The 25,112-nt window shown below is 36.3% G+C and overlaps 1 protein-coding gene across 1 annotated transcript in view; it reads right to left on the reverse strand.

The window, feature by feature from the left end:
• The window catches only part of SPIDR (scaffold protein involved in DNA repair), a 590,496-nt gene extending 566,407 nt beyond the window's left edge, over positions 1–24,089 (reverse strand). The window contains exons 1-6 of the mRNA XM_044682801.1: positions 24,037–24,089; positions 23,193–23,221; positions 15,085–15,242; positions 12,408–12,477; positions 5,174–5,356; positions 53–222 (exon numbers count right to left, since the gene is read on the reverse strand). Of these exons, the coding sequence (XP_044538736.1) occupies positions 53–222; positions 5,174–5,356; positions 12,408–12,477; positions 15,085–15,242; positions 23,193–23,221; positions 24,037–24,089 (663 nt within the window). The remainder of the gene's footprint in view (positions 1–52; positions 223–5,173; positions 5,357–12,407; positions 12,478–15,084; positions 15,243–23,192; positions 23,222–24,036) is intronic.
• Positions 24,090–25,112: the final 1,023 nt, after the last annotated feature.

Below are 25,112 nucleotides of genomic sequence, written 5' to 3' on the forward strand. Positions count from 1 at the left end.
ACATCAACGAAAAACAAAAGAAATAATTCATTAAACTGAAAAATATACTTACTTGAGAAAAGTCACGTTCCCTCTCCTCACTAGGCCGAGGACTGCTACTTGAACAAGAAATGCAATCTGATATTTCCATAGAACTCTCATTTTCTTCAAATTCAGGACATTCTTTACCAACATCTTCTTTACTATCACTATCGTTCTCCCAGTCAATGAACTGAGGTTCACCTGACAACACAAATTACATAACATTATACTGAACTGTAACTCCAATCCTATAAAAATCTAAATTATTTTATTCAATACTATAGAAGGAGCTAAAATAGTCATTTCCTATAATAATACTGATGAATACAGGACAGAGTCTTTCCCAAATCCTTCTGAGATAGGAAAACCTCCATTGCCATTTTCTTTCAGAATATCCTAAAAGAACTCAGAAAACCTAAAAAGTTATTGTCTATTGCAATGGAACAAAGGATGTTTGGGAACAGGTATTCCCAAAAGAAGAGTCACAAGTTATCAACAATTATATTAAGAAGTATTCAAACTCAGAGAAATATAACTCTAACTTATACTCTTGAAAATGTCAAAGAACATTTCTTAAATTGTAAATTACAATGTTAATGCCATTAGAGAAAAACAACTATGATATTACATATTACATATTCTACATAACAAATACAATATTATACTGGTTCTGAGAACGTAAAATGGTACAATTTTATTTTGAAACAGCCAGATCTGGCAACTGGTTATATATGTAAGGTGAGGGAAAATGAGGAAAGAAGTATAATTCCAAAGTTGCAAACCTAGGAGAATGGAAGAATGGCAATGCCTGTGACAGAAACAGAAAACGAAGGAGGGGGTGGCAACTGTGAGGAAAGACAATAAATTCTGTTTGTGATATTTCTAGGATAGCCAGTAATGCAGGCCTGAAGCTCAAGGGAGAGACTGAAACTAGGTTTACATACAAGTGAATGATAGGCCTAGGAAAGATGATATTAAGAAGTTATGATATTTAAAAAAGGGGAGAACGAGCTCACTCTGAATGAATTCCATTTTCTCATTAAAGTAAGAAGGGAAGTCCTCAGCTGAGTGAGATGTGACAAAGGGAGAATGGGCAGGCTTGAGAGAAGAAAAGATCTAGAATAACCTCTAACAGAATAAGGAAGCAGAATCACTCGTTCAGTTGTGTCTGACCCTTCATGACCCCATTTGGGGGTTTCTTGGCAGAGATACTGGAGTAGTTGGGCATCCCCTTCTCCAGGTCATTTAACAGATGAGGAAACTGAGTCGAACAGGGTTAAGTGGTTTGCCCAGGATCACACAATTTATAAGTATCTGAGGCTGGATTTGAACTTGGATTCTCCTGATTCCAGGCCCAGCACTCCATCCACTGCACCACTTAAGTCACCCCAGGAATCACTTAGGCATAAAAGGTCTGCTTACTACACTGAGAGTCCAACAGAAATGGGATACCATGAACTGACAGTATAGCCAAACATTGTGGTTATGTGACTTCCTGGGGCTCCTTTAAGCAGCATGAGAATAGGCTCAGAGGAGACCAAAGGGAGGAATAAGGGGCATCTGGGATCTGGTGAGAGCTGAGTAGCAACAGGCCAAGGCATCCAGGAGTGGACATGTGGTGTTAAGGCTCTAGGTGGAGCTTGAGAATACCATGCTCCTACAAGAATAATTTTTAAAGGGTGGCTACGTGGTTCAGAGACAGGAGGTCCTGGGTTCAAGTCTGCCCTCAGATATTTCCTAGCTGTGTGATCCTAGACAAGTCACTTAACCCCCCCATTGCCCAGCCCTTACTGCACTTCTGCTTTGGAATCAATACTTCAGAAGGGAAGGGTTTAAAAAAAAAGAAGAAGAATTTTAAAACAAATTCAAGAACAAACAGACATCTGCCATAAAAGCTTGGGACAACAAAAAGGCTTTTAAAGCTATGTTACAGCAAGAGGAAAAAGAAGGAATAAGACATTATATTAGATTAGAAAATTATAATAGAAGATCCAAAAGGACATAATTAACGCACCTCATTTGTTTTTAATGTTTTACCTATACCAAGTTAGATGTATCTACAAACTGGAAGAAATAGAACAAACTTGACTAACAATGAATTGAAACACAAAAGGAAATGGTAAAGGACACCCAGTTGTCCTCAATGACTAGTGGTCACCCATGCTCCTCACTGTTATGTAAATAAGGATATATAAAGAAATGGTTGATGTTATTGCTGGGCCACTGTTAATGATCTTGGAAAATCTGTAATCAATGGAACTGGTTCAGAATGAACTTGGAAAAGTATTGTTCCATTTTTCAAAAAGGGAAAGAAAATAGATTCTTTAACTCTGAGCTGATGACCTTGGTTCATAGGCCTAGAAAATTTTAATAACAACAGCAACAAAAATAATAGCTAGCATTTATATTGCACTTTAAGTTTACAATTATGTTAGATTCTTACAACAACTCTGGGAGGTATGTGCTATTATTATCCCCAGAGGCAGAGTTTGAGTGACTGGCCCAAGATCATATAGGCAGAAAGTGGCTGGGGCTAGAGCTGGACCCAGGGCGTTAGGACTGGAAGCTCAGCATTCTATCCTCTATGCCAGGGGCTGGCAACGTAAGGCTCTTGAGCCATATCTGGCTCTTTTGAGGGCCAGATATGGCTCTTTCTGCAGGAGCCATAAAGTCAATTTTTTTTCAGGCGCTGTTACAGGAGCGTGCACTGTGAGCCCTGTACGGCTCTCACGAAATTACATTTTAAAAAATGTGGCGTTTATGGCTCTCACAGCCAAAAAGGTTGCCGACCCCTGTTCTATGCCATCTATAGCTGTGTCTACCATGTATTATTAAAAGGAGACTATGTGACCACCACATATTAGGAAGACAACTGACTATAAAGGCAAAGGGATTGAAGGAATGTCTTCCAAATTCTTTGGTGCTCACACATTGTCTACTCTTTTAACAATGTATGCTAAAATTTTGCCAGGAAGGCAACTGACCACAATGGCAAGGATTGTTGAAGTAAGTGATATTTATATCAATTATTTTATAAACATAAATTATTTATAAATATTTATAATTTTTACTTATAAATACAATTTATTTATAAATTTATATTTAGGCAAAAAGGAAAACCTTGGGTAATGAAGAAAATAACATATAATGACTGTGTTAACATTCTCAAAAATTGTCATGTTAAAAAAATTATAAGAAGGACCAAACATATTCTATTTAGCTCCCAAGACAAGGAAGTACAAGGAGGAGGTGGAAAATATAGCAAAATATTTTTTTCTCTTTGATATAAATAAAAATTTACTAATGGAAATATGCAAAAGTGCAGCTGGCTGCCTCATGTGGCAATGAGATTCTCATTACTGGTAGTCATGAAGTAGGAGATGAATGACAATTTGGGGAAATTGTTATATAAAGAAAACATAACTATAATTATAAAAACTTATTGCTCTGTCCAAGACTTAAAGAAAGGTATAGGAAAACAGAGTCAGGATATAAAAACACCTAAAAGGATAAAACATGGAGCTCAATATAATAAGATGAAATTTAATAGATATATTTAAATTTTTATACTTAGATTTACAATATCAGTTTCACAAGTAAAGTATAAGGAAGGAATAGTTAGATGGCATATATCTGAAAAATATCTAGGACCAGAGTTCTTAACTAGGGTTCAGATGTTTTTTTCTTTTAATATTGTGATCACTGTATTTCAGTAAAATTGGTTTTGGTTTGCTTTGTAATCCTTCATATTTTATTTTCTGCATTTAAAAACATTATTTTGAGAATATATCTACTGCCTTCACTAGACAGCCAAAGGGTAACATAAAAAATATTTAAGAATGCTTGATCTAGGAATTTTACTAGACTACAAATTAAATGTGTGTTAGCAAGATCTCTGATTTCAACCTATCATAAATTATAACTGTCACAATTTCTCATTTAGAAAGATATTCTGTCACACTACAATAAATTTTTTTAAATTTAATGTCATCTTAGACTTCATTAAAGATGTCTAGTATCCAAATCGAGGAAGGTCACAGTACTAGATAACTCTTCACTGGTTGGAGAATATTTGGAATACTGTATTCACTTTTGGGCACAAAATATTAAAAATAATATTGATAAACTGGTCAAGTCTAGAGGAGGGCATCTAAAATAGTTAAATGCCTTGAGATCATATCATATGAGGTCTGATTGAAAAATCTGGGGATGGACAGCCTGGAAAAGAAAAGATAAGAAGGCAAGAAGCATGAGTATATGATAATCCTCTCGAAAGGATATTATGTGGAAGAAAAAGGAGACTTGTTCTCCTGGCCCCAGAAGATAGAACTAATCAGTGAACCAGATTGCCAATTTTAGTGTAATATACAGAAAGACTCTATAATAATTAAAGTTGTATAAGTAAAGACTACTTTGCCTCAGAAAACAGTAGGATCCCTCTCCTTAATGGTCCTCAAACCACAACCAGGCAAAAAATTGTCTGATCTTATTCTTATAGGGAATAAATGGTCTCTAAGGTTCATTTAATCTCAAATTAAATGATTTCACTGATGATATGTTTAACAGGAAGAGGTGAGCCTTTCATATAGTAATGATGAGAGACAACAGATGAATGACAATGGTATCCCTAATACACTAAAAGAACAAGTGTTTTCCAAAGGTTCTAAAGTGAAACTATGAACAAGAATTTATCAAAATAAGAATGCATGGTAGGACTGCAATTTGTAAGGATCTTTCAAAGCATCAAAGTAAATAGGAATACAATTATATCATCAACACCAATATGACATTCATCTAATGGCATAGTAAGGGAAAAACTAGCTTCTCTAAAGCACGCCTTTCAAATAAGCTTTTTTAAGTATTTCCCAACATCAACAAAGTGACAGAAATAATTAAAAAGCTGCATATTTAACTTCAGTTCATCTAAGGCTTTCAGCATAATTAAAATCCTTAGCATTCATAAGATCTATTAATGACCAAGAACACTAATGAATGTCATTTAAAACATTATCAGAACTAAGCCAAGAAAGTGTTTCTTCTACCTATTAAATCTTACACTATTTATCCAAAACACAAATTAGTCAAATTTTATCACATAATTATGTGAAAAAATGCAACAGAACTTGAATTTCTTAAAAATCTATCAACCTACCTTCACTGCTACTGTCATCCAAACCTAATTTATTCCTAGTATGCTGCCTCTCTCTGTTGGGAGAACATCTTTTATGTTTCTTGGGTTGAAAAGGTATCTCTTTATCTTCTTCTGAGAGGTCACTCTCAGTGGAGCTCCATATAATGTCAGAAGGTCCCTTTGAAGCTCCAGATGGAGAAGCCACTAGTTTAGAAAACACACAAGAACTTAAGGGGGGAAAAAGCAGTTAAATTAAGCTGTTTGCTGATCAAAATTAATTATTTTATTCATGTGAATTTATTAATAGCATGAAGATTTAAGATTCAATTCAACAAATGTTAAATTATTAATATTCTGTCAGAGCAAGACACTCAGTCTCATAAGTGTAGAGAGGCCTATCAAAAAGGAAACATTTCACTAGTCATATAAGCTGAAGCATCTGTCCAGAGTGCTATGTACTACAAGGACAAAAAAATAATAATAAGTTCATGTAAGAGAAACAAAATAAGATGGAGGATACAAAAGTAGATTGCAGAGTGAGAAGAACACAAGAAGGTCTGGTTCCCCACAATTCCCCTTAAAAATCAGCAAAAGAATTTTGAAGAAACAAAACTATTAGAATTCCTTACATGAAAATCAATCCTCACCAAAAAGTAAATATGTAAACAAAAGAAGATAAAATAAAATAAAATATGTAAACAAAAGAAGATAAAATAAAATAAAAGTTCACTATTACAAAATAAGAGAAGGGAAAACAGAAGACAAACTAACAAAATAACAGCCAAAGCAGCATCAGAAATTTAAAAAAAAACAAAAAACAAAAAAACAAAAAAAACAAGAGATAAAAATCATAAATAACAAACATATGCAAAGAATTAAAATGTTTAAAATTAGTCTCTCTCCCCTCCCCCTATGCACACACACACAAATCGGCATAAAAGAAATTGGAGTGCTGAGTTCTAAATCTAGAGACGAAAGGATGATAAAATTCTCCAAAAATGAAAAATATCACACTTCAAAGGATCTGATTCATTAGGATAAGTATGGCCTATGCCAGTGTAGATTGCAACCTATCTATGAGTTGGAAGACATTCTTTAGGAGTTGCTATAACTAAAATAAGTCCCAGAGTAGCCATCCTTTTGTTAATGAGTCTCCCAAATTCGGCTAGTCTGTACTCAGATAATAAAGAAGCCAGGACTTTCCATCTTAGAAGACCCTAGCAGAGCATACATTCTGCTGACATAGCCATTAAGAGTCTACTGAAAAGGCCTTGCAAAAGGACTTCAGGAGAGAAAATCATAAAATAGCATCAATTAAAAACAAGATTAACAATCAAAGACAGAATGGTAGGAATTGAGTTAATAAGGATAGAAAAATGCCATTAAAATAAAGAAAAAATATTTGTTACTAAATAGGACCAAATGTAAATGAAAACAGTATTTGATAAATGCAAGATTATAAGATATTAAGGAAATTTATCATTAATAAAAATTTGAGGGCAATGGTTGGCAGAGGGGGAAAAACTTAAGCTAATACTTCAAATCATATACTACAAAAATTCCAAATTGATCAATGATTTGAAAACATAAAACTACAAAAAGACCTTAAGAAAAAAAAGATAGTATTTATCTCAATTGTGGACCAAAGAAAAGGTATAGAAACAAAAGAGATCAGGGAGAGCGACAAAGAAATGTTACCATTATTATAAGTTTTTTAAGAGTTACATTATCTTTTATAAAAATGCAAAATATTCCAAATGTATGAATTAGATTTTTATCTTACATATATTTTGTATATTATTAATTTTTGTTGAGACTGTGATAATTTTTTTAATAAAATGATTTAGACTTGATGAGAAAGTGTTATAAAAGACTAGTAAAGCCACTGAAGCATGAACAAAGAACTCGGGAAGGAATTTTATGACAATGAATTATAGAGCTATAATTTCTAACCATGCTTATGGGGCACTCAATAATATATGTTAATGATGATATGAATCCTCTTGAGCTTTCCTGCAGTACAATTTCATGATCACATTGGGACACTAGCCACTAGTAGACTCAATAAAATAGTTCACGGTAGTTTTAGAAACAAAAGCTTTAAAATTCTAGAAAAGCAAAGAAAAAACTATTAACCATGAAGAGATAACCATTCCATCCCTATTTCCCCAAAATATTGCCTATGAAACCTAAATCCTACTATCCCTAATGAGTTTTTCCTCTTCCTTCCTTGGAGGGCACTGGATCTCTCTTTTCTCCCCAAATGTATAATAAGTATGTCCTATATGTCCTATAACCCTTTCTAGATTGTCAGCTGCTTAACAGCAAGAACTGGTTTTTTTCCCCATCTTTGTACCCTGGTCTAGTGCTTTACACTAAGCAATTCTCTGGTTCCAAGAGGCATTTAATAAGTGTTTATCAAAATGATTTTAATCTGTCAGAGAATTAACAGAAGTATTCTACTCCTTACAAACTTCCTTACCATTAATCAATACTATCCCACTTCTACCTTCTACTCTTGGCTCCCTCTCTATTCCCTCTACTTAGTCCTAGTTTTAATCAAACAAACCAGGTAAGATCTAATTTATTCTGAAATAGAAAAAACAAAAAGTAAAAATGTTGCTATGGCAATTACACTGGCATGGCAATCTTACTATACTGTTCCAATAGAGCTGAGGGAAGGGGAAGGATTTGTTATTGAATGAAAATGTTAGAAAACTTCAAGTCCAGTAAAATATGCCTAAAACCAGAGGTCTGGACACCAGATATCTGAATGAAGGTTTCAGTTCCAAATGATGAGACAGAGACCTTCACATGAAACTGTCAACAAATGGCTGAGTACTATCAGCAGTCTGAAACCTTTGTGACTAAAGAGCTGAATTCTGGTTTATCTCCTGTTACTTACAACTGACTTTGAGGCAGCTAGGTAGAACACTAGACAGAGTACCAGAGCTAGGGTCAGGAAGATCCAACCTTAGACACTTTAGCTAAGTGACTGATCAAGTTACTTCACTAGTTTGTGTTAGTTTCCTCAAGTGTAAAATTTGGACAATAACAACACTTACTTCACAGAATTGTTGTGAGGCTTAAATGTGATAACTTTAAACACTTAGCTGAGTGCTCAGCACAGAATAAGTGCTACATAACTATTCATCCTCATCTGTTTTCCCCAAGTTTTAACAAGAGGAGATAAACTACCCATTTCTTAAAAAGCTATTTAGGCCTATTATCACCACTATTATTCAATATTATACTAGAAATGCTAGCTATAGCAATAAGAGAAGAGGAAACTGGAAGAATTAGAATAAATAACGAAGAAACAAAACTACCCCTCTCCTGCAGATATGATGGTTACTGGAATACAGAACTATTAAATAATCAGAAAAACTACTTCTTTAATTAAGGAAAAGGGGTTCAGCAAGTTCCTCTCAGGCCTCCACACAGAGCCCTGAAACTCTGGTTGCTCTGGTCACCTACTTCTCTGGGAGTGCCACTGCACTAGATGATAACTCCAAATAATAAAAGAAATTGGGGAGCTTATATACTCTTTTGGGAAACCAAGGGACAGGGAAATATGATTGACATCATCATGGCTAAAGGGAAATGGGAGGGTTCAAACTACAGGGACAGGCTTGGGAAAGAAACCATAGCCAGAGGCTAGGGTGTCAGGGAACAGACCACTTACAAAGGACCCCAAAAGGATGGTCCCTGCCCAGGGGTTGGTCTTCTTAGGAAGGATCTCTGATACAATGGGAAGACTACAGAACAAAAAGAGTACTTAGCATTTGCTTAGCCCCACCTAACTGGGATTATCATTTACCTTAGGGTCTATTATTCAGTCTGAAACTGCTAGTCAAAGATTCTCTTCTGGGTGGCTTCTCACCAGAAAAAAAGACAAGCTTTGGGTTCTCCATCTTTCAAGCTGACTAAATTTGGGGTTCTCTTAAATTCCACATTAACAATGGTAAACTTAGAGGATCCTAGAGAATTAACTAAAAACAGTAGTTGAAATAATTAACAACTTCAACAAAGTTGCCTGATAAAATACAAACCCATATAAATCATCAGTATGTCTACATATTACCAACAAAACCCAAAGACAAGAGATAAAAGAGAAATTCCATCTAAATTAACTGCAGATAATATAAAATAATTGGGAGTCCAATCTGTCAAAACAAATGTAGGAACTGCAAGAACAACAATTACAAAACACTTGTCACAAATAAAGTCAGATCTAGACAACTGGAAAAATACTAAATGCTCATGGGTAGGCTGAGCTAATACAATAAAAATTACAAGTCTATCTAAATTTATTTATTCAGTGCCATACCAATCACCAATCATACCAACTGCCCAAAAATTATTTTATAGAGCTAGAAATAATAATATAAATTCATCTGAAAGAACAAAAGGTCAAGAATATCAAGAGAATCAATGAGAAAAAAAAATGTGAAGGAAAGTGGCCTACTAATAGTAGAACTCAAAGTGTATTATAAAGCGGGAATCATCAAAACAATCTGTTACTGGCTAAAATACAGAGTGGTGGATTAGTGGAAAAGATTAGGTATACAATACCTAGTAACAAATGACCATAGTAATTTAGTGTCTGATAAAACACAAGATCCAAGTTTTGGGGACAAGAACTCACTATTTAACAAAAACTGTTAGGAAAATTACCTTCAGTCTTAGAATTGATATTCTAATTCCTAGACAAAAAAGAGCAGTAAGGGGTAGGCAACTGGAGATTGAGTGACTAGCCCAGAATCATACAGCTAGGAAGTGTCTGGGATCAAATTGAACCTAAGACCTCCCAACTCTAGGCCTGGCTCTCTATCCAATAAGTCACCTAGCTAGCTGCTCCTTTAAATCACTTTTGATTAGAGAAATGGAAATAAAAACTACTCTGAGGTGCTACCTCACACCTACCAGATTGGTCAATATGACAGAAAAGGAAAATGATAAATGTCGGAGGTGATACAGGAAAATTGAGGCATTAATGCACTATTGGTGGAGTTATAAACTAATACCACTGGTGGAGAACAAAGCTCTAAACATGAGCATGCCCTTTGATCCAGCAATACCATTACTGTACCCCAGAAATCCAACCACGGGGAATGGACCTATTTGTACAAACATATTTAATGCAGTTCTGTTTGTGGTAGCAAATAATTGAAATTGAACAGTTGTCTATCAATTAGGGAATGGCTGAACAAGTTGTGGTACATGATTGTCAAGGAATACTATGATGCTATAAGAAATGATGTGCAGGATGATTTTGGAATAACCTGGAAAAACTTAAGTGAATTGATACAAAGTAAAGTAAGCAGAATCAGAACACTGTACACAGTAACAGTGTTCATTCCTTAACCCTTTATTCAATATACTTACTATATACAAAGTTCTATCCTTAGCACTGAACAAAGATAGAAGGAAATAATAAATAATTTCTGTCCTGTTGGAGGAATTACAAATGTGATGAAAAATTTCAATAACCACCTATCTGGAAAATACAGATTAGGTCAAGAAACAAGACCCCTGAAGTCTACCATCTTTCAGCCATTCCCCAACTGATTGTTCAATTTCAATTATTTGCTGCCACAAATCACTGATTCGTTTTCTCACTTCTGGGGGAAGAAATGTTTATGGAACTTTCCTTACTTTAATACTTTTGTTACTAATTTCTGAAAAACAAAAGAAGAAATATCTATCTCACAAAAGTACTGAAAGGCTTCTATGACTCAAAACTGGAAGTGTCAGGAATCTTACACTGAGTTCCTGAAAGATAAGTATTCCATAAATAACATAAGTAAAATTTTGAGTATCCTTATTAATCTTTGTTAATGTCCTTTTGTAGGACCTGATTGATTTGATTTGGGGTTAAGTGAAAATTAACCAAAAAATCTTCCTTTTTTCTACCTCTATTGATGAGCATCTTTCCTGTCTGAATATGGTACACTTTTTATTATTTTTATAATTAAATTTTTCTTTGATGATTGAAAACAAAATTTCTCCTTATGTCTCACAGTTACTTTGCACTTATTATATCCAATTTTGTATTATAGCCATTAAGTCCACAAGTCTTAACTTCTCTATTAAATTATACTCTCTTAGTAAGTGAGTACACTGTGTTTTAATCTTCTGTTTCTATGTAGGGGAAATGACGTCTATCACATAGTGTCTTGACCCTATGGAATTAAACATGTACTGCTTCAATTTTGCCTGAGATCATACAAATACTTAGCAAGAGAATATAGTGCAGTGATGGTGATCTATGGCACAGGTACCAAAAATGGCACATAGAGCACTCTCTGTGGGCACTCAGTCACCCTCCCTCCCCATCCCCACCCCCAGAGTTTGTTACTAGAAAGGCAGAGGGACTCAGGCAGAGCTGCTCCCCTCTGTGACCTCTGCTCAGTCACCCAGTAGGAGTGCTTTCTCCCTTCCCTGTGTGGGTTAAAGGGGGTCAGAAGGGAGGGGTGGTGAGGTGCACCCAGCATGTTGGGGAGTGGAGGGTGGGGCAGACATGGCACTTGGTCTCTGAGGGGAGAAAATTGGGCTGAATGTATAGTGACCCCTTATTTTTTTTTTGTCTAAATCTCTAATATATTGAGTGCCAGAGCACAATCTAAGGCCTTGGGGCCATTGCTTTCGGCCAGATTTATTTCAGGTTCCAGAACTAAGCAAAGAAAGTAGTAATTTACTCCATCAAGAACCTCCAATAATGTAAAGACTTGTTATTTCGTCAATGTGGATAACCCTTCAACCAAAGATCATTATTTTTCTTTAATTATTTTAAAAACCTTATCTTCCATTTTAGATTCAATACTGTGTATTGCTTCTAGGGCAGAAAAGCAATAAAGACTAGGCAATGGAAGTTAAGTAATTTGCCTATGGTCACATAGCTAGGAAGTGTCTGAAGCCAGAATGAACCCAGGACCTCCTGTCTCTAGGCCCAACTCTCAATCCACAGAGCCACCTCGCTGGCCCACTTCTTTAATTTTAACAGACAGTCTTTAAAAGTGGATGTGGCCAAAAAAAATTTTATTAAACTTCAGCCACCCCTGGCAATGAAATTCTCTTAATGTAGGTCTCTAGGATGATGATCATTCCCATTATTTAATCCATATGCAAATCCTTCCTGATTTAATAGGACTCCTCTGAGCTTGCATTTAATTGGCATATCCTTTAAGAACTCATCACAATGAGATGTCAAGAAAGACTTTTTGATGTAGTAAAATGAGGGAGAAAAATTTACCTTCCTTAGCTTTGAGGGATGATTCAAGGTGCTTCTTCATAATAGCCATCTCAGTGGACAATTCTATAATCTGCAGGCAAAATGTAATAGAGAAATTCAAGTATCTATAAATAAGAGCTAATGGTGCTGAATAAAATTTTACTGCCTCCTCAATCAATAATATCCTGATTTTCATGTGATTTACGATCAACCAAAACATCTTACCACCCACCACGGCAATCCTAGGTCATTATCACTCCCTTGACTTTCCCTTAATAGGACATTAAACCAAGGAAATATTCTTCACAACACAATTATGCTATATACTGAGTTAAAAAAACAAAACACTTAATTGGTGTGAGACTATGGGCAAGTCACAGGCAGCTAGATGGTCAAGTGTCTAGAACACTAGACCTAGAGTCAAAATAATCTGAGTTTAAATCCAGCCTCAGACACTAGCTTTGTGGCCCTGGAGAAATCAATTAACCTGTCTGCCTCATTTCCATAATTGTAAAATGGAGATAATAATGGGGGAGGGGGGGGGTCAGTGGAGTGAGAGCCAGGCCTAGAGACAGGAGGTCCTAGGTTCAAAGCTGGCCTCAGCCACTTCCCAGCTGTGTGACCCTGGGCAAGTCACTTGACCCCCATTGCCCACCCTTACCAATCTTCCACCTATGAGACAATACACCTAAGTACAAGGGTTTAAAAAAACAAAACAAAACAAAACAAAAAAACAAATAATGGGGGGTGGGGGCGGGTAGAGAAATAATATTAGTACACTACTTAGCATAGCGCCGGGAACATACCAAGCACTTGATAAATGTTTGTTCCCTCCCATTTCTCCTTCTCTAAGGCTCCATTTCCTCATCCACAAAAAAGGGGGGTTTGACTAGATATCAAACAGGTCTCTTCCAGCTCTAAAAATTCTCTGATTCAAGTCCTTATACAGTAAAAATTCCCATTTATGTAGAAAACAAGCAAAAAGAAGTTTATTATTCTGTTTTATACACAAAAAATTTTCACATTTATAATGAACCAACACACTTAAAAACCTACAATACTTTAGGAATTCATAATCAAAATATATTCAGAAATGTCTTAGCACCATAAATGTTATGATCCTCCACTGAAGTCCTACCCTGTAACCTCATGATGGCAGGAAGATAGCCATGCCAAAGGCCATGCCAGCACAGTGCACCTCAAGCAAGTCCTACCACACTGATAGGCCCTAGTGAAGAATGGGACCACAAGTTATTATCCAAAGTTAAACTCAGATATATGCTGACAGGCCCTCATCATCAGAAAGCTGACAACCTGTGGATCAATTTTTTCATTCATCAAAACAAAAAACATGGAGATGTTGAGACCTGCACTGGGGAAGGAGGATCCATATTAATGAATGATAGAGGTTTCTCAAAACAATTTAGGGTCATGTCTTACCATGTTCTGATTATTTATAAGCCCTTGCCTTCTGTGTCTTAGAACCAATGTATTGGCACAGCAACTTTCACTCTTAACACTCTAATTTTTTGTTTTTATCTGAAAACTATCTGATGTCTAGTTTCAAGCTGAATATTCAAAAATACCCATCAATCTAGGATAGTTATATATAGTTATTTAGCAGGAAAAGAATAAACGACCTCTAGGCCTTCTCTAGACATATTTAAGCCTCTCTAGAACCTAGCAATTATATTAGACCTGATTAAAAAAATTAAACCAACTCCATTAACATAAAGGATTAGAGGGGTGGGGGTGGGGAATCTGAATACTTTGTTGGTCATAGAGAAGAATGTAGATAAGATGCAGATGCATCACATAAAGTTGTTTTTTTTTTAAAAAAGCAATGCAGAATTAAAAGTAAACCAGAAAATCTAAAAGAAGACTCCAACTCAAGGATGCCAGTAGTGGGGTAGAAAGCAATAAACCAATGCTATGGAACATTAGGGAATATCTCCTCTCAATTAGAATTTAGTAATCACTATATACATTGTGGAATACTCAAAGATGGAAATAATAGGCATTACAATAATTACGATAAGCACTGAGAGGCTTATAATTACCCTCCAATAGGTCTCAACAGAACCTTTGGAAAGGACTGTCAAGATAGACTCAGCTACAGCTCAGGAATTACTATTTTAGGCAGATATATAGTTCTTTAAAGGGCATGAATACCAGTCCCAGCAAAGACAGCAACAGATCTCAGAGGACCTTCTCATTCCAACTTCCTATATTTAATATTACTGTGGCCTAATATAATTCCCCAATTTTTAAAATTCCACACAAAAAGGTCACTGAATTCAAATAGAAATATATCAGGAAAAGGAAAGGTAAGATTTGTTATGTACAACTAAGATGAGAATTAGAAGATAAATTTTTTAAATGCATGAAACCTCAGATAGTAATGGTACTGAGGTTTTGTCCTACATCTCACTTCACTCAAAAACTGGAACAAAGGATCAAGATTTAAAGCTTGAAAGGTCAGTAGAGGTCATTTAGTTCAACCCCTCCCTTTTATAGGTTAGGAAGCTGATGCCCAGGGAAAAGAAGGAACTTGTCCAAAGCCAGGTAGTGATTGGCCAAGTTGGAATAGACATTCAAGTTCCACAAGTTCCAACACTCCAACATTAAAATTCCTCACTGCAGCATGTTGGAAAACCATCTTTGACCTTCAAGAAGAGTAATTTGAAAAAGTCTTTACCGGTGGCACAGAGTCACTTTGAAAGCCATCACCACAGTTAAGCCATGCTTTAGAAAGGGATGTATTCGCCACAGAAGTCGCAGCATCTTCTTTCCTCAAGCCAGACATGCTCTCTCCTGGAAAAAGTGTGCATTCAGTATCCCATATCTTTCTTCTCTGTAAAAATAATAAAAAGTAAAGCAAAAAAAAAAAAATCAGCTTCATTCCAGACAAAAAGTTAGTCCTCAATTAGCTGTGCTAAAGAAGAGAATATACACAAAATCTAAAATAGAGGAGAATCTCCAAATCATTTTAGAGGCCTTCAGAATGCATCCAATTTTGGATACTATTCAATTAACATTATGGTATATTTTTACACACCAACTGACAACAGGAAGATACTCTAGATTATCAAGGTATTTCTGACCCTCTGACTTTTCCTCAACAGGAATTAGGAAAAAGATAAGAATTATGCTCTTTATTAATGCAGATGCCTAAAGCATTTTCCAGGTTAGCAAGCAGTCTGTTTACATCTTAACTATGTGCTACTTACCTGGAATCCCTTCACAATTAAAATTCTTCTCACAGACTACCAAACTTCAAAGTAATACAAATTACTTAGAAGCATAAGATACCCATTAAAATAATTGCAGTAGCTTGTTGATGCTTCATTTTTTTTTAATTTTTTTTTTTATTTTAAACCCTTAACTTCTGTGTATTGACTCATAGGTGGAAGATTGGTAAGGGTAGGCAATGGGGGTCAAGTGACCTGCCCAGGGTCACACAGCTGGGAAGTGTCTGAGGCCGGATTTGAACCCAGGACCTCCCGTCTCTAGGCCTGGCTCTCAATCCACTGAGCTACCCAGGTGCCCCCTTGATGCTTCATTTTTAAGACTTCTTGGATTTGTTCATTCCTTTCAATTTCTATAACCACCAGATTAAACCTTCATCTCCTCACCACCAATTTTTTCAGATATTTTGTTTTCACAGTTTTTAACATTCATTTTCTTTTTCTAAAATAAGATCTGAGTTGTCTCCCTCTCTCCATTTCCTCCCTCCTTTCAGAGATGGTAAGCAATTTGATCTAGGCAATACATGTATTATCATGCAAAACATATTTCCATATTGTTCATTGTTATAAGAGAAAAATTATATAAAATCAAAACCCCAAAATAAAACTGTAAATAAACTAACATGAAAGAGAATATGCTCTGCAGATCATTAAAACTCTTTAAGTCATTTCTCTACCTTGAATTTCTCTCTATAGATCATCCTGACATAAAATTGCCAGACTAAGTAATTTGTTACCATTTATTTTTAATTTTTATACATAACATAACATATGGTATAACAAATTATATTACATAATTTGTTATAAATATGTAATAAATTACAAAATGCTTATCCAGGAAAAAAATTCTCACATAAACTATGTCCAAAAATCTGCCCACTTTTTTTCCCTCCCCTACCTCCACCCCCAAGAAGACATGTAGTATATATTGCACATATCATATAATACATATTTCCTTGCTCATCATGTTATGAAATCAGAGACATATTTGCTTACATTATGGAAAACTTCATGGAGGAAATGAAATGAAAAATGGCATGTTTCAATCTGCATTTAGACTGTTCCTTCTATGGCAATGGTTTTAAGGGTATACACAATTTTCTAACTCTTGGGTTTGTGGTGTAACTAGAAAAAAAAGTTATTAAATTGAGCTGATTTCATTCACTATAAAGATATAGTGTACAATGTGAGCAGGATCCTCACAGTCAGCAGGCAAATCGCCCTATTCTAGCCTTACAGTTCTTTTTTCCTTAGGAACTGTAACAAAGTTATCCTCTTATTAATTCCCTACCCATGCTTCTAATATCTTCTTCCTCCCACTGACACAGGAAATGATAGCCTCCAAAGTTAGTGTGAATTTGTACATCAAATGGGAACTTCCTCAATTCTTTTCCAATTCTCAAAACTTCTCAACATCATCAATACTTTTCTTCCTTATTCCAATGTCACAAGAACTTTGCTTTACTAAAGTAAATTCCTTTCCTTCCTGGCTTGTTCAGAACCTTGCTTCAGCTTCCTTCCTCTCTACAAATCAATGTAATATGGCCATCTCTTAAATCCTAAAACATCCTTACCTTGATTTTTTTACTCTAACCAATAACTGTCCCACATCTCTCTTCAGACTCTTCACTATCCAATATCTAAGAAAGCTCTCTATGTCTGATGTCTACCTATTATGTGAATGGAATTAGCTCACCCTCATTCATTTGTTTAGGCTCTAGCCACCAGGAATAATGTCACCCCACCCAACTTATAATTAAGTGGGGAGGGGAAGGTCTGTTACCCATACATGATAGTAAGGAGCAAATCAAAAACAGGGGACTAACCTTTGGGCAGTCCAAAACAGTATCGAGGTTGCCATTTGTCCACTTGAAATTGGAGGTGGAGGCAGGAAGTGACAAAAGATGCTATCTTTTAAATATGATGGTAACTTCCTGTGGGGGGAGTTGGTGCTTTGAATTTGGTGTTGAAGGATCTCTGGTGAGATGTCAGACTGCTTCCCTTTGAATTGTTACATGGGTAAGTTAGGCTGATTCTCTTTCTCTTCCCTTGGTGTTTCTGGAGGCTCTAGCCTCAAGGAGGCTATTGGAGGAGGCCTTGTGGCTAGAAGCCTTCTTTAATTAACCTCTGTACCCCTCTGCTGGGGCCTCTAAATTCCACCTGGTTCAGGCCTTGGGTCCGGGCCAGAGTTTCTCTCTCAACTTCCCTATCTTCAACCTTCCTAATTGTAAATAAACTGCCATAAAAGTCATCCTTAGGTCTATTTTATTTTGAAATCAAGTTAATCGATTTCTTGTCCGACTGAAAGCAGCATGGTGGCAGAGGTAATGGTGAGTCTTTTAACCTGATTCTTAACATGGCATGTGCCTTCATTTTTCTAAAGGCTACCAATAAATCTTTTAAAACCACAATATTTTTAAATCTGTCCTTCTCTATCCATTTTATTTCTTACATCTCTAAATCCAAATCTCCCCTTGCTGGCTATATTCATAAAAGGCATTTTGCAAAACATCTAAGTCTTCCAATGAAGATTGCATGACCACTTGTTACATAAGATGTAATGGTGATTCTTAAGTGAAGTACAGACTAGACTAGATTGGAAAGGACTTATGATTTGTGATGATATAAAAAGTAAGAATATGTTCTCACTGGCAAAAATTAAACTCTATTATGATAGAGTTAAGAAACCTCTATGAAAGATCTCTCTACCACCAATTATTAGTTTATATTATTTCAAAGCAATAAATTACACTCACACCTACAAACAAAATAAACAGCCTTTAAACCTGCTCTTTCAGGGGCAGCTGAGTAGCTCAGTGGATTGAGAACTGGGCACAGAAACAGAAGGTCCTAGGTTCAAATGTGGCCTCAGACACTTCCTAGCTGTATGACTCTAGGCAAATCACTTAATCCCCATTGCCTAGCCCTTACTACTCTTCTGCCTTGGAATCAATACACTATTGATTCTAAGACTGAAGGTAAGGGTTTAAAATAAACCTGCTCTTTCCCCATTCCTTGTTTCATCTCCTCTTTCCTTTTTCTTCCCCAAAGGCATCCGGTATCTCTTTTTTCCTATGTTTTCTCTTTCAAGAGGATCATGGAATTAAAAGATCTTCTACCTAAATTTTAATATGTAATTTATGAGAAAAAATTAACCCAGAGCTGTACCACATTTGGAGTATGACATTCAGTTCTCAGTGACACATTTTGGGTCAAATGGATAAAAAGTAACAAAGCAAAGATCTCAATAAGGCCCTGATGTTCAGTTCAGTAGTTGGGCCATTGCTTCATATTCGTCATTTCTCATGGGTCTACTTTCTTGGACTTCATGATCTCCAGAAACTCATAGTTCTTTAAGATTAAATAAACTCTGAAACTTTCATCTCCTGAGAACAACTCCCCCACAACTACAGGACTTCATCACAGCTCCCCACCTTGGGGAATCTTCCATCCTTTTATTTTTGGTGTGTTGTCTTCCCCCATTAGATAGAGGGCTGCTTGAGGGAAGGGACAGCCCTGTACCTGTCTTTTTAACCCCAGAGCTTAGCACAATGCCAAACACAAAATAGGTACTTAATAAATGATTACTGACTCTGATTGACTCCATGCTTATTCCCCAACTTCCCTTGGTTCCTTCATCTTCCAACACTTCTTTTCTCCCTCTTTCTTCCTTAACTAATCCTAACGTAGAATGTAGGCTTTTGTATTTAGTTTTTACTACATTGGTTTTATATTCCCTCTATTAAGTTTAAATGAATATATTCAATACTGGAACACTTCTAAAAATCTGTAATTTCACTGCCATTCCTAAATACTTTAATGGGCAGTTTCATGAACTGCTCTGGTCAAAAATGTTTTTTCATCAAATGGAGGCCAATTTTCTAATAATTATTCAGTGGATTTTCCTAGGCTGTTTCTTGATTGACAGTCTATACAGTTAAGCCCATACCTAATGATTTTCTAACAGGGAAGGACCTGCTTATGCTATTAGTGTAAAGTTAAAAAACTCAGGGTCACAATGGTTTTAAAGAGTTTAGAGAAAAAAAAGAAGTAGGAGCCCATAGTGAAAATTAACGATAGTGAAAAAAGGAAATTGGTAAGAATGGAATTTTGAGAACACAAGAAAAACAGCCAATGTAGGGAAAAGAGGACAACCATCTAAAGAAGTGATTCCCAAAGTGGGCGCTACTGCCCCCTGGTGGGTGCTGCAGCGATCCAGAGAGGCAGTGATGGCCACAGGTGCATTTATCTTTCCTATTAATTGCTATTAAAATTTTAAAAAGATTAATTTCCAGGGGGCTAAGTAATATTTTTTTATGGAAAGGGGGCGGTAAGCCAAAAAAGTTTGGGAACCACTGATCTAAAGAAAGCAATGTAGATACACAAGGAACTGGTACATTCTGTATCTTCAATAGTTTGTAAGCTTGAAGGAAAGGGAATGGGGGATGATAAGAAAGGAATATTTAAATAGCATTTACTATTTGCCAAGAACTGTGCTAAGCACTTTACAATTATTATCTCATTTGATCCTCATAACTGTAGAAAATATTCACATTTTACAGATGAAGAAACTGGGGTAGTCAATGTTTAAGTGACTTCTAGGGCCACATAACTAGTGAGTATCTGAGGAAGGATTTGAATTTAGGTCTTCCTGACTCTAGGCTCAACTATCCACTGCACTACCAGTTGCCTAGGGCAGTGGCTTTTCCATTTTTGTCTTTGTATTGTAAAAAGGAAATTAAACTTTACAGTATCCAAAGCCCTTTGAAGTGAATACATGGCACAAAGTAAGCATTGATTATTGAGAATGTGAGAACCAATAAAAAAATATAATGAAAGAATTACCAGGCAGTTATGATACAACAGCATAAATTGGTGGTAAATTCAGTCTGCAAAATCCTGTAATTTCCTAGAATTGTCACTTTAAAGTCAGAATAAGAAAAATAAATCCTTTAAGGAAATGATAAAATGCCCAAAGAGGACCAGGAACAACAAAATGCCCAAAGGAAAGTAATCCTGAACTGAAGTGGCAGCGAGCCAGAGCCAGTGGACACAGAGGGCAGGACTTGCAATCAGGAAAGCACCAAGGAACTAACCATGTGACTAAGCAAATGGCTTAATCTGTTTGCCTCTATTTCATCTATAAAATAAGAATAATAAAACCCCTATCTCCCAGAGTTGTTGTAAGAATAAAATGTGATATTAACTGTGAAGTGCTTAACAGAGTACCGGAAACAGTAGGTTCTATATAAATCGTAGCGATGATGATGATGATGATGATGATGATGATGATGATGATGATGATGANAAATCGTAGCGATGATGATGATGATGATGATGATGATGATGATGATGATGATGATGATGATGATGATGAGTGTGTTTGGAATTCAGGGAGGTGCCATTTAAAAGCATCTTACAAACTTCCTGTGGACACGTGGAGACTTTGAGACTACATTCCCCGTGATCCAATGAGTTTCCGGTTAAACGTGAGACAACGGGAACCAACTTGTATTAGTGCAGCTTAAATTCGGAGGGTGGACTGGAGACGGTCTCTTTTGCTACCTGAGTGGGCTCCTGGGGGTCAGAGAGGAGTAGGGAAGGTATGGAAGAAAATGGTGGAGGTGGGAATTTGAATTTTTTACAGGTGCGTGGTCGATTTATTTTATCAACATGGCTTTAACTAAAATATTAATTTCTCTAGTAATTTCAGCCTTTATAATTTTTAATCATTACAGATGAAATAAAATGGAAGAATTCAAGATGAGGCTAACTCCTTTCTCATGCTTTTCAAAGTCTTAGTCTAATATGTGCTTTTTTACTATACCCAGAAGAGCAAAAAATAATCAAATTCTGAATTTTTAGAAATAGGACAACACAACATATAAAAAACTAGAGGTGAAACAATTCCACACATAAAAGGACAATGAATAATTAAAAATAACCACAAAACAAAACATGGAGAAAGTGATCCCCTGAACTAGGCCTTTAAGGAAGAGAAGGATTAATTCCAGGTACAGAATAAGGCCTACTCAAGCCATTCAGTGAAAAAGCCTTTTTATAAGCATCAAACCATAAAGAAAGGTCATATGTAACCCCAGAATAGAGGGATTAATTTTTGTAATAACAAAAGCAAAAAACAAATGTCCTTCATCTGGAGAATATTTTTTAAAACTGTGGTACATGAATGTAAATGAATATTACTATGCTATAGGAAAGGATGAATATGAATATCACAAAGCACTTGATGAAGAGTAATAGAGAGATAGGTAAAAGCATGAAAACTGAAAATGATGCCAATAATGCTGACCCAGCCTCTCTTCACTCCATGCCAGGAATGATTTCCCTCAAAGAACCTTATTCAACTACACTGATGAAGCTTGGCCTCAATAAAGAGAAGAGGAAAATTAACCTTTTCACTTCTCAGGGGTGAGGGACTCTACATTTGCTAGATTTGGTTGATGTGCCATTAGTGGTGCTCCTGAACTGTCCCCTTTTCCCCACTCTCTCTTTACTTTTTGTTACAGAAAATGGCTTTTCTTGTTGGGAAGAAGAAAAATAAAAGCAAAGTAATAGTAAAGAGCTAGCAATAAAAAAATTTTTTTAACAAAAAATGAAAGAGAAAAAAATTTAAAAGCATCAGGCACATTTAAGATAGTCCCAAATCTTTCAATCTGGAGAGGAGGAGAAGCCAGTGAAACATTATCTGTTTACTAACTATACACAAAGTAAATTTGAGGGTTCCCCATTAGAAGGACTAGAACATCTCTAATTACAGAGAATTGTAACTAGAGAAATCAACCCTCCAGATGCCCATAGACAGTCTGTAGCTGATCCATAGACAGCTAGTATCCTATCCCTACAGGGCAGAAGGCAAGACACATATCACAATGAAACCTTTACTTCTACTCTAGTGAGGCAAGTTGCTATGGAAATTAAGAATCCACTTACAGAGAAAACAATCTGTAGTCAGAGGCCACCAGGATCCTCTAAATTGAATTCAAAATTTTTCATAATGATCAAGTTTTCCAAAAATCATTTTATAAATATTTTGCTGAACAAAAGGAGAAAAGATTAAGAAGGAGAGATGAAAGAAAGCTCTGGGGTTCACCATAGAGTTTAAATCTCCATAAAAGAGGAGATATTACAGAGAAAGGAATATATAGTCATCAATCATTTTTAATCAGGGAAATAACTTTTATCCCCCAATGATGTTAAAAAAGAATTCTTTTGTAGGGATTATACTCTATCCTCAAAGAAGTTTTCAGTATCATTTTATAACATAGTGACACCCTCTAAACTCAAATGCAAATCTTGAGTAGACCGGCTTTGGGAAATTAAGCCCTAACTAAGCAAATGCTCTGTTCCAAACTTCCATTTCTTAGGTACCCAATCAAACAAGTAGGTTAAGTAGTACACTAGCCAAAGGAAGCAACCCACAAGTAAATGGAAAAGAAACTATTAAAACTCATGAAAAATTGCTCTCAATCACTAATAACTTTCTCCTCCTGGGTACACTTTACTCTGTTTCATGGCACAGTTCTATCTGTATGATTATTCTTTCCTTCTCTGTATCCTCTGCTAGATCTTCATCCACATCACAACCACAAACTGGGCAATTCCTGAGGCTCCTTCGGGTGCTCCTCTCTTCTTCCACTATACTACATTTTATTTCATCAGCTCACCTGGGCTCAATTATAATTTCTGTGCAGACAATACTCAGGTCTATTTATCTAGCCCTAGTCTCCTTCCTAAGTTCCAGTCAAATACAATTATCCCTTCCACATTGCAGGGGGTGAGGGGCATGATGTCTCTGAGATCTGGAAAATCTGAGTAAAAGTTTTTGGCCTTCCCTTCATGCCAGAGAAGAAGTCCAATATTTTTTCCTTTTTCTTTTAAGGGGTATTTATGGTACTATTGTAAATTATGGATTAAATATGCATTTCTGAGTTTTTAAACTTTTTGCATGTTGTCTGCTGGCCTTCACATGTTGTCTATGGTTTCTGAAAAATTCCCCAAAAATTCCCATTTAATTTCTCATGCCAACTCATGATTTTTGCAGTAGTTATGCTATGGCTCCAAAGGGGATTTTTAACATCAGCTGGAAAATGGATCACAAATACAGAAATCATTAATCAAGTTCTTTCTGATCTCCAGTTACCTGAAGCCCTAACCTTACTTAGTTCATTGCTCTGTCCATACAGGTGGAACTGACCCTGTCTCTAGAGAAAACCACCAGGCAGATACTGGCGCAAAACTCACTGCCTCAGAAGGGCCTAAACTAATTTTAACTTTGGCAGCAAGCCTTTCCTATAATAAACAGGAAGTAGAAAAATGGAAACAAAAGTTCAAATCAAAACAGATCAATGGAGTATGGGTGTCATCTGAAGGAAAACCCCTACTCCCTAGAAATTTTTATCATCAAATTTGTTGATCTCTTCACAAAAACGGTCATGTTGGCACCCAGGGCATTGCAGACTCTGTTAAAAGAGTATGGATAACCCTTGGTATAACTACCATAGCCTCTAAAGTGTGTGCAGCCTACCCCACCTGCCAAGCATATAACTAGCATGCCTTTCGTGGCAAAGTGTTTGGTGGGCAGCCTCTGGCTTACACACTTTTTGAACATCTGAAAATTGATTTTATCACTTTTCAAAAAGCTGGACATTATAAATTTTGTCTAGTCATAGTAGATCAATTGACCAGATAGCCGGAAGTGTTTCCTAGCACCCAAGCCACAGCGGCTTTTGTTGCCAAAGTACTTGTAAAAGATTATTCCTCACTTTGGCCTGCCAGCACAAATTGATTCAGACAGGGGAACTCATTTTACTGATTCTGTTTTATCTCAAATTTATTCCTGTTTGGGAATAGCTCCTAAAAGTACTATATCATCCCCAAAGCTGAGGCCAGGTTGAAAGAATGAATAGAGATCTTAAGACTATGACTGGTGTAATAGGTGCATAATGGGGCTAATAATAGAGGAGCTGGTGGTACAAGTGAGTCACCTGGGGCCTGGGAGCCTGCAATTAGCAGGTAATCTGAGCCTGTCAGTGATGTCTAGCCTGAGCCGTGATGCCCAGTCAGTCTCCTTTAAGGTGGAGAGTGAGGGGCCCCTCCCTGCTGGAGTGAAAGCAGAACTCAACAGGAAGTGAAGCTCACACACTTTGTGGATACAATGGATGCTTGCCCAGTACTTCCTTCAAAGTCAACTGGTTGTTATTCTCCCCTCTCCTCAGCCCATTAGCCCAAAATAATGTTATAATAACTACAGAAACTCACAGTTTCAGGCTAAGGGTTTATTTTAACACAGAAGGGAAAACTGTGGAAGAGGGTGTAGGCCTCTTGAGAGGCTGCTGCTAGGGGCGACTGGCAAGTGATGGCTATGGACCTAGAAGGTAAGGTCAGGCTGAGGGAACCAGCCCTCAGCCAGAGATAAATCTGACACTGCCCTGGTATTGTATGATCCACCAGCTAACAG

This window comes from Gracilinanus agilis, chromosome 1 (assembly GCF_016433145.1).
Source record: "Gracilinanus agilis isolate LMUSP501 chromosome 1, AgileGrace, whole genome shotgun sequence".
NCBI classification, from domain to species: domain Eukaryota; kingdom Metazoa; phylum Chordata; class Mammalia; order Didelphimorphia; family Didelphidae; genus Gracilinanus; species Gracilinanus agilis.